This window comes from Echinops telfairi, unplaced genomic scaffold (assembly GCF_000313985.2).
Source record: "Echinops telfairi isolate 266 unplaced genomic scaffold, ASM31398v2 ScPeMD7_3533;HRSCAF=4204_0, whole genome shotgun sequence".
NCBI lineage: Eukaryota > Metazoa > Chordata > Mammalia > Afrosoricida > Tenrecidae > Echinops > Echinops telfairi.
Genome location: NW_022107431.1, coordinates 66,140,668 through 66,151,849, shown reverse-complemented (window position 1 = coordinate 66,151,849; position 11,182 = coordinate 66,140,668). Strand labels below are relative to the sequence as shown.

The 11,182-nt window shown below is 39.5% G+C and overlaps 1 protein-coding gene across 1 annotated transcript; it reads right to left on the bottom strand.

Annotated features, from left to right (window-relative positions):
- Positions 1-355: 355 nt before the first annotated feature.
- On the bottom strand, positions 356-1,387 carry LOC101648999 (trace amine-associated receptor 8). The gene has a single exon (XM_004710923.1). It carries the CDS (start codon positions 1,385-1,387, stop codon positions 356-358), a length of 1,032 nt encoding a protein of 343 aa, XP_004710980.1.
- Positions 1,388-11,182: the final 9,795 nt, after the last annotated feature.

Genomic DNA, 11,182 nt, shown 5'->3' with positions numbered 1-11,182 from the left:
AGAAAAAATGAAAAGACCATTTAAAGGTAAACAAGTGTTGGGAATGAAAGAGAAAGTGATTAGAGACTTCACATCCAAAAGTGAGATTTGGAAATCAATGAACTGGAAGAAACAAGAAGGTATATAATCTATCAAGATACATAATATACACAAACACGGTAGCATATATTATTTTGAACACTAAATACTTTCACCATGGTTTAATGGAAACACTGTCCCATGACTACTTTTCCTGGGGAATTTTAAAAAGCACACATTTTCCCAATTTTGAAAGGCTTTATTAATTTCTTATATCATTTTGTCATAAGTTCATAATTTTCAAAAGATCCCTCAACATCTCATTTAGTGCTCACACTTATTCTGAAAACAAACTCATGGTTGAGGAACTATTCTTTAAGACTTCCCCACTTAGAATAAGTTTTATGGCTTTCCGAAACCAAGGAAAAAATAAAGCATAAATCAAAGGGTTCATGGCTGAATTATAATAAGCACCCCAGCAGCAAATCTCATAAATATAAGCAGGGGTGATGAAGCCCATAAAAGCATCAATTAATGTGTCAATTGTATACGGTAACCATGAAATCAAAAATGCTACCACAGTGACCCCCAGGGTTTTAGCTGCTTTTCTCTCTCTCTTGGCCACTCTGGCTTTGTAACTCTCTGCTGAGGATTTGATTTCACTACTTGTAGTTTCAATTTTCATAGCTTGTTGTTTAGCTACAAGGAAAATTTTACTGTACAGAATGATCATAACTAGAGTAGGTAGGAAGAATAACAGAAAATCTATCAAAACCCAGTCTTGATTTACAACAATTTGACAGCCACCAATGCAGTTGAGGGCACTTACCAACCCCTCCATACCGTCATCATTCACTCCTGTGTAGAACACGGCGCCGCTGTACACAACGGGCAGCATCCAGGAGATGCCGATGCACATTCCTGACACAGACACGGTGAACTTGGTCGGATAGACCAGAGGGTCAGTGACAGCGATGTACCTGTCGATGGAGATGAAGCACAAGTGGAAGAGAGAAGAGTAGCAAAACGCCACGTCAAAGCAGCTGTGAAGGGTGCAAAACTGGGCCCCAAAGTACCAGCAGCTCTCCACAGACCTGACCAGGCTGAATGGCATCACCGTCACTCCCACCAAAAAGTCAGCACAGGCCAGGGAGGCGATCAGAAAGTTGGCTGGCGAGTGCAGCTGCTTGAAATGCAGGACTGAAATTATCACCAAGAAGTTTCCAAATACAGCGAGCACAGAGGCAGAGCCAAAAGCTGCATACAGAACCCCCCGGGTTCCTGGAGAGTAGGGAGACTTAATACAGGAGCCATTCACGTTCTCATAGCAGAGCTGCAGCGCCTCAGGTTGTGAGAAATTGCTGGCCATGGTCCTGTGTAGTGCCTGCTGTGTTTCTGCTCTTCCTGGTGGTGGGGAACAACAATGTTCAATCCTAAATACTCTCTTAAAAACTAAGCAATGGCTTTTATTACAGCACACTATATTCTTCTTTTCATTTCAATTATCCGAAGAAATTCCAACTAGAAAAGTACTCTTTCAACCTATAATCCGTATATTATTTCTGTGAGTAAGCCCCATTCTAATAGCCAATTAATCCTAAGAAAATCTACTGTGAATTTTCATTGGGTCAGAAATGGCATTATCTAAACAATTGAAGAAACAGATTCTACAGACCTTATTCTTTTTGTCTTTGAAGTTCTTCCTTGCAAGGTATAACCACATATAATGATATAATTACATATTTGAGAACTCACCTTTAATAGGCTTCCACCTCCAACGTGTTGGAAAAATTAACAGGGAGAATGTTTTAGGAAGGCAGCCAATAGACGATGACCATTACACATTCCTCAAAGGAATCCCTGTACTGCAAGGTGTGAATCATGAAAGGAACTGGCCTTTGGGTCATGATAATCAGTAATGCCTCATATAAACAACACAGCTCTCTGCCACTTTTTAGAAACATGTAATTTTTAGAATCAAGAGATTTCTTTAAGTTCCACTCTCTGAAACAGCTTAGCCTACTACTGGAGGGTAATTTTACCTACTCTCAATTTGCATGAGTGGCTTTATGATGTAGGAGGTGCAGTGATAAAAGAAAATTTGGGCTCTTGTTCAAAATTACCTAAAAGATGCAATGAAGAATAAAGCGTTACCATTTCCTCTGTGAATTTGGTTTTTGGAGTGGTTTTCAGTGTGTTTTGTAAAATTTCACTTGTTAAGAATGTCCAATGCAAGGCATATCAATTCAGCAATTTCTATATGTATAAGTTAATGATATTGAATCTATTCTTTACGTTGTTGACTCTTTCTCACCTTCCTTTTTGAGTCGTTCCTCCTTGCTTAACACAAGCTCAAAGCTCCCTGATGTTCCAATCTAATATTTCAAGTGGTTATTGTCAATTTTATCCCATACAGATAGTTGTAAAAAGAGCACAATACTCAAGGCAAACCCTTGATACTCATTTAACCCAACCACTGTTCCATTTCCACAAGGTTTTAGGGGTTGTTTGTGGCTTGAGGTTTAAAGGTTGTCTCAGAGCAATAGTTCCAGGAGTTCATGCACCTCCCATGGCTCCAGAAAGTTTAGAATCTTTGAGAATTTGAAATCCTGTTCTGCATTTTCCTTTTTATGATCAGGATTCTTCGATGGAATTTCTGATAAAAGCGCTCAAACATGGTAGCGGGGCACCACCCAGTTCTCCGGGTGTCAGGACAAGGAGGTGGTTGTTCATGGAGGCAATTAAGCACAGACTCCATCTCCTCATCCATTCCTGACTCTCCTTCCTCCTCTGTAGTTCCAGATGAATAGAGACCAACTGTTGAGCCATGGATGGCTACTTGAAAGCTTTTAAGACCCCAGACACTATGCAACAAACTAGGAGATGGAAGATGCACTGAATAGCTGAGTGAGGTGGGCTGGGGAGCAGGATACTATTCCATAAGAGGGAGATGAGAAATCCAAGCGGATGGGCAAGGTGAGCTTTTGAAGCAGTTTGGGTGGCTAAATGCAAAATGGATGATCTGAAACGTAAACCCCTACCTAATTCACAGTAAGGGGCATAAATAAAGAAATAAAAATAAAACAAACACCAAAAGGAAAATAAACTGTTATTGATTGCAATAACAGTTTAAAGGCTGTGTCACTGCCAGCTTCAGAGACAAACATTGGCTTCAAGTCTGGGGGCAAAAAGTGGTGAGAGAGTTCAGGTGAGAGACAAGATCACTTCATTGACTTGTATCCTTCCTCTCTGATAGATTAAATGCAATAAATCTGAGGAGCTGGTGCCAGGGGCTTAGGTGGAGAGCAAATGTTTTGAGAATGATGAGGGCAATGAATGTACAAATGTGCTTTACACAATTGATGTGTGTATGGATTGTGATAAGAGTTGTATGAGCCCCTAATAAAACGATTAAAAATTTCAAAAAGTGCAATAAAGCCTTCCAACAACATTTCCCTATAGTGCCTAGTGTCCATTCTCTGACTTTTCCCCATTTCAATTAGTAATTCAAACAGAAAGTACTGACACTTTACCTTGTGTTTTGGATTGAATCCCATCTCTCCAAAATATGTATTGAAGTTCTGGTTTGTATTCCTCTCAATAAGAAGCGCTAGTGGCGCTGTAGGATAGTGATGGGCTGTGAGAACTAGTGCAAGGTCACTGATTCAAAGCCCAGATCCAAAGGAGAACGATGAGTCTTACAAGCCCTATTCAGTTGCAGTGAGTCAGAATGTCACTGAACCAGGCACTGTTTTGCTCTATTGCACACAGGGTGGCTATGAGGAGTAGGGACGACTTGACAGCACCTACCAGCCTTCATCAGCAATGACTCAATGGCAATGGGATATACCTGTGAATAGGGAGTCCTGATGGCGCACAGAAAAAAAACGTCCTGAGCATCCTCACCCTTCACACCAGAAACCTGGTGTGAGTCAAAGAAGAAAAAAAAAGAGCTCTGGCTCCCAACTCCAGGTGAAGTCTTGTTGCTTTTCTGAATCTTCTCTCTTCTTCATTGATTTACTTTCTCATCTTTACATTGAGAAGCAGGGTCAGCTTTGCGCTCACCTCCCTCAGATGTATGTCTCATGAAGAGTTTTCTGCAACTGTAGAAACTCTACAAAGAGGTCGGGGTGATCCAACTTCTCTTCTTATCCATGCCTTGTCCTCTTCTGAAAAACCCTTCCACTGTAGGAGGCATTCCACATTTTCCTTGACTACTTGACGGCTGAGGACTTTCCTTGTCTTATATTCCTATTCTACCACCTCTTCCACTCACTCCTTTTTCTGCTTGTTTTCCCATAGTGCACACCAACTTTTGGGAGTCAGGGTGATGTTGCTCAGAGCAGTGCCCAAGAGTTCGAGGGAAATTGATTTGGGTAGTGGGGTAGGACAGGGTGAAGTGGGTGGTACCCACAAAAGCAACAAGGTGAGTTGGGATCAATTTCATCACTGAAATCACCCTGCTACAGGGCTGGGTCATCAGTCCTCCTACTTGGCATCTGTCTTAAGTGTTTTTGCCTATGTTGAATTTGCTGTTTTTATAACTTAGAAGTGAGACGGTTTAGAACACACTAGTATGGCATCATTAATGAACATCACATTATGTATTGTGATTGTATTACATTTTTAAGTATAAAAACAAACAAGCAAAAAACCAACCCCATTGCCATCCCATTGATTATGACCCAGCAACCCTACAGAGTTTCTAAGGCTGTAAATCTCTGCAGAAGATTCTATGTGCACATAGAACCAAATCAACATTTCTCCCTATTGTTTCACCATTTGCTCAAACAGACCCTAAAAATGAACAAAACTGAAGCTACCTATCTCCTTTTTTCTACACACACCCTCCCAACCCCAACTAATACACCAGTAATACTCAACAACTACGAACATGCTATGCTGTTTGCACAACTGTCTCCTGATCCACATACAAGTTCCCCATGAACACAATGAAGGGTTCTGGAATTCCCCTTCTTCTCAAGGCTATTTTTGGTTTTGATGGTCCACAAAGCCAAATGCCTTTGTGTACTCAATAAAACATAAGCAAATAGCTTTCCGGTATTTTTTTGGATTTCAGACAAATCCACCTGACGTCAGCAATAATATTCCTTGTTCCACATCCTCCTCTGAATCCAGCCTGAACTTCTGGTAGTTCCTTGTCAATGTGCTGCTGCAACCTTTGTTGGATGATCTTTGGCAAAAGTTTACTTGCATGAGATATTAATGACATTAATATCTATAATTTGTCAATTCTTGTGGGTCACTTTTCTTTTGCATGGGCACAAATATGCGTTTCTTCCCATCAGTTAGCCAAGTAGCTGTCTTTCAAATTTCTTGGCATAGCCAGGTGAATGCTTCCAGTGATTCATTAGCTCAATGAAGCATTTCAATTGCTATTTCATCAATTCCTGGAACCTTTACTTTGGTTAATACCTTTAGTTCAGCTTGAGCTTCTCCCTTTAGTATCATTGGTTCTCGATCCTGTGCTACCTCCTAAAATGGTGGAATGCAGGCTAGTTATTTTTGGTATAGTGTGTTTCTATAGTCTTTCCATTTTCTCTTGATGTTTTCTGGATCATTCAATATTTTGACCATAGAGTTTTTCAAGATTACAACCCAAGGCATGAATTTTTTTTAGTTCCTTCAGTTTAAGAGATTCTGAGCAAGTTCTTCCCTTTTGGTTTCCTAACTCTAGTCTTCACGCATTTAATTATAATACTTTATCTTCCCCAGCTACCCTTTGAAATTTTCTGTTCAGTTCTTTGACTTCATCATTTCTTCCACTTGCCTTAGGTACTCTACTATCAAGAGCAGCCTCCGGGGTGTCTTCTGACATCCATATTTCTTTCCTGTCTTTTTGATGACCTTCTGCTTTCTTCATGTATGATGTTCTCGATGTCCTCCCACAATTCATCGGGTCTTCTGTCATTACTCTCAACGTATAAAACTTGTTTTTGAGATGTTCTCCAAATTCAGGTGGGATATACTCAAGGCTATTTTGGCTCTCATGGGCTTGTTTTTCTTCAGCTTCAACTTGAACTCACATATGAGCAAAAGTTGGTCTTTTCCACAGTCTTCCCCTGGCCTGTTTTGAGCTGTAGATATTGAACCTCTCTTCTCACAGATGTAATTTGAGCTGTAGCTATTCCATCTATAGGTGTGCACATGTGGGGTTACCTTTTGTGTTGTTGAAAGAAGGGTATTTGTGATGAAGTCAGTCTTGCAGAATTTTAGCATGCAGTTCTTTCTAACTCCAGCTTTTTTTTCCATCACACAGGCCCTAGTTTTCAACTGCTTTTCCTTCCTCTTTGTTTCCAACATTTATATTCCATTGCCAATAGTTATCAGTGCATCTTGATCTTATGTTTGATCAATTTCACACTGAAACTGTTGGTAGAATTCTTCTATTTCTGCAACAATAGCTTTTGTGATTGGTGCATAAATTTGAATAACAGTTATATTGACTGGATTTTTTTGTATGGAACTAGATACTATGCTATCACATACTGCATTGTATTTCAAGCTAGAACTTGAAATGTATGCAAAACATTCTGATAGGACCTGTCATTCTTGGCATAAATCATGGGATTTTCTGGTTTGGAATGGCCAATACCAGTCTATTTCAGCTCATTAACACCTAAGATATAGATTTTTATGCATTCCATCTCACTTTTGACAACTTCCAATTTTCCTAAATTCAACTTTGTGAACTCAATGTTCCAATTATTAATAGATGCTTGCAGCTGTTTCTTTTTATTTCTAGTTGTGCCCTATCAACAAATGCAGGTCCCAAAAGCTTTTCCTCCACTCACATCATTGTAGTCTAATCTAGCTTGAGAAGGTAGCTCTTCCTCAGTTATATTTTGAGTGCCTTCCACCTGAGGGGCTCATTTTTTGGCACTAACTCTGACAATGGCCTGATGCTATTCATGTGATTTTCAGTATCTGACAATATTTTAATGCTATCCATCAGGTTTTCTGTCCTCTGAAGTGGACATTCTGTTTCTTCTTTGTAGTCCATCTTATTACAGATCTCTACTGAAACCTGTTCAATTTGGGTGACCCTGCTGATCTTTGAAAATCCCAGTGACATAAATTCCTGCATTGCAGCAATGCGCAGCCACCCGAGGAGTACAGACTGACAGACAAATGGTGGAGAAGCAGCTAGTATGATAGAATGTTGTAATGACCTGACCCAATGCTGAAATGACAGCTCTAAATCAGTACTGAGTGAGGATGTTATGTCATTCTTCTGCATGTAGTATATGCACTACTAAGTCATCAGGCTCTCTATAATCCCATGACCTCAACAGCAAGAATACTTTGCAGTGACTCATCAGGAATATTTGGTCTCCTGGATTTTACACAGGTAGAGATTCTCCTCCCCTTAGGGGCCATCTGGTCTGCGAACATAGCAAGTGCTTCATACAGTGGCCTAAGAACCTGGGACTTCTTCTGATTAGCAAGAAGATAAGAAGAGGAATCCGAATATAAGAAAAAATAAGGAAGTTAATTAGAACCATTAGGTAGGGCTTCTGTTACACAATGGAGGCAAAGAAGAATGTGTATGGAACTTGGGTGATATATTTGGACACTGTAGTAATTTGGGGCCCAAATGTGATGGTGATGCCAAATATTATAAGGATATTAATTATATTAATATATTACATATTAATATAATTATATATTAGTATAATTAATTTTTCATATATTTCAAAAATAAAGGATGTATTTTCTAGGGGCTACACCACAAGGTAATAAAGACCCTGAGACCAGCAGAGGTGATGGATGAAGACAAAGAGAATTTAGAAGGGTTAGTAGAGGAGACCACCATTTGCCTCTCACATTGTCATACTGTGGTGGTGTGTCTGTTGCTGTGATGCTGGAAGCTATGTCTCTGCTATTTAAAATGCCAGCAGGGTCACCCAAAGGGAACAAGTTTTGGTGGAACTTCCAGGTTAAGAACAGACAACAAAGAAGGACTCAATTCCACACTTCAGAAGAAGGAGTCACTGAAAACCTTATGTGTAGCTTCAAAACATTGTCAGATACTGAAGGCTTAGTGAATGGTATCGAATGTTGGCAGAGGTATTGTTGGAGGATGGGGGCATCCAAAACGTGACTGAGGAAGATCAGCTCCCAGAGTGGAGCTGAACATGGAGATGTGAGTGGGGTAAATCCTGGGGGAGTGGAGCCTTTGAGGTCTTCATTTGCTATTGGGAACCACTAAAGGTAAAGAAAAACAGGTAAAAAAATCTGCTAATGATCAGAATTTGGAATGTGCAAAGTATAGATCTAGGAAAATTGGAGGTGGTCGAAAATGAAATGGAATGCATAAAGATCAATGTTCTAGGCATTAGTGAACTGAAATTGACTGGTATTGGCCATTTTCAATAGGAAATCATACGATTTACTCTGTCAGGAATAACTCAATCAAGAGGAATGGGGTGGCATTCATGGTCAAAAAAGGCACAAAATTAACCATGAAGAACAATGCTGTCTGTGATAAGATTATATACATCTACTTTCAAGGAAATCTAATTATTAAAACTCTTATTTAAACGTATGCATCAACTACAAAAGCTAGTGATGAGGGAATTGAATAAGTCTACCAATGATTCTAGTCAGAAGTTGACCAAATCTGCAATCCACATGAACTAGTATGTGATTGGTGTTTGGAATGCACAACGTGGAAACAAAAGAGAACGGTAGTTGGAACATACACACTTGGTGATCAAAATGATGCTGGAGATCACATGATAGAATTTTTCAAACCAACTTGTTTATAGCAAATACCTTTTTTTCAACAACACAAGAGGTGACTATACACATGGACATCTCTAGTTGGAATACACAGAAATCAAATTGACTATATCTGTGGGAAGAGAAGTCGGGGAAGCTCAATATCCACACCTAAAACCAGCACCGAGGCTGTCTGTGGAAAAGACAACCAACTGATCATATGTACAAAATTGAAGAAAATTATAACAAGTCCACATGAGTCAAAATACAACCTTGAGTATATCTCACCTGAATTTTGAGATCTCAAGAACAGATTAGATGCAGCGAACACTAATGACCTGATGAGATGTACGAGAACCTCTAGACCATCATTCATGAAGAAAGTAAAATGTTATTAAAAAGAAGGGAATGAAAAAAGGATAAAAGTGGATACAGAAGAGACTCTGATAATTGCTCTTAATCATAGAGCAGCTAAAGCAAATGCAAGAAATGATGATGTCAATGAGCTAACTTGAAATTTTCAAAAGACAGCTTGAGAAGACAAAACCAAATATTACAATGAAATGTGCAAAGACCTAGAATTGGAATACCCAAAAGGAAGAAATGCTTAGCATATCTTAAACTGAAAAAACTCCAAAAAAATTTAAGTTTTGAGTTGCAATCTTAAAAAATTCAATGGGCAAAATATTGAATGATGCAGGAAAATCAACAGAAGATGGAAAGAATACAGAGTCACTGTAGAAAAAGAACTAGTCCACATTCCGCCATTTCAGAAAGTAGCATAAGAACAAGAACCAAAGGTGCTGAAGGAAGAAGTTCAATCTGCACTGAAAGCATTAGGCAAAAGCAAGGCTCCAGGAATTTATGAAATACCAATTGAAATGTGTGACCAAGCTGGTGACTCACTGGAAGCCCTCACTCATCTCTGCTAGGAAATTTGGCAGACTTGGCCAATTGACTGGAAACGATCCATATTTGTGCCAAATTCAAAGAAAGGTGACCCAGTAGAAATGTGAAAATTATAGAAAAACACCATTGATATATAAGTAAACTTTTGGCAAAGATCATCCAACAACTGTTTCAGCAGCAAACTGACCAAGAACTGCCAGAGGTTCAGGTCAGATTCTAAAAAGGACCTGGAACAAAGAATATCATTGCTGATGTCAGATAGGTCTTGGCTGAAAGCAGAGAATACCAGAAAGGTGTTTACTTGTCTTTTATTGACTATACAAAGGCATTCAACTTTACGGCTGTAATAAACTATAGGAAACACTGAGAAGAAGGGAAATTATAGAACCCTTCATTGTGTTCATGAGGAACTTGTGCATGGATCAGGGGGCAGTTGTGCAACCAGAACAAAAGAATATTGCCTTGTTTAAAATTAGAATAGCTTTGCATCACAATTGTATCCTCTTACAATACTTCTTCAATCTGTATGCTGAGCAAATCATCAGAGAAGCTGGCTTATATGAAGACGAATGGGGCATCAGGATTGGAGGAAGGCTTATTAACAAGCTGATATATGCAATTAATACAACCTTGCTTGCTGAAAGTGAGGATTAATTGAAGCTCTTATTGATGTTGATCAAGGATCGTAGCCTTCAGGGTGGATTATAACTCAATATAAAAAATACCAAAATCCTCACAACTGGACCAATAATTAGAAAATGATAAATGTAGAAATGTTTGATAATGTCGAGGATTTTGTCTGGCTTGGTTATAAAATCAATACTCATGGAAGCAACAGTCGAGAGATCAAATGACACATTGCATTAGGGAAATACTCCTTGGAGTATTGAAAAACAAGGATGTTACTTTAAGGACTAAGGTGCTCCTGACCCAAGTCATGGTATTTTACATTTCCTCATGTGCATGTGAAAGTTGCACAGTAAATAGGGAGACCAAATATGAATCGATGCATCTGAATTGTGGTGCTGGAGAAGAAAGCGCCATGTACTTCTAAAAAGACAAGCAGATCTGTCTTGGCAGAAGTACAACCAGAGGGCTCCTTAGAGTCAAGGATGGCCAGACTTTGTTTTATATACTTTGGACATATTGTTAAGAGAGACTGGTCCTTGGAGAAAGACATCATACTTGGTAAAGTGGACAGGCAGTAAAGAAGAGGAACGCCTTCCACGAGATGGGTTGACACTGTGGCTGCAACAATGGGCTCAGGTGTAGGAATAATCGTGAGGATGGTGCAGGACCATGCAGTGCTCACTTCTATTGAGCACTGGGTCACTATGGGTTGGAACCAACTGATGCCACCTGAAAACAAAGTGGAGGAGAGGGAAGATGTGCAATAGTGGGTCCTGAGGTGAAGTGGAGGAAAAGCTACTGTATGTTATCACACCAAGCTCCCTCTTCTCTTTTCCTTCAGGTCCTGAAGGAGCCAATCCCTAGTAATGCCTGGAGAAGT

Bases quoted from the DNA above. Each gene is read 5' to 3' on its own strand.
- LOC101648999 (XM_004710923.1), bottom strand. From the start codon at position 1,387: ATGGCCAGCAATTTCTCACAACCTGAGGCGCTGCAGCTCTGCTATGAG.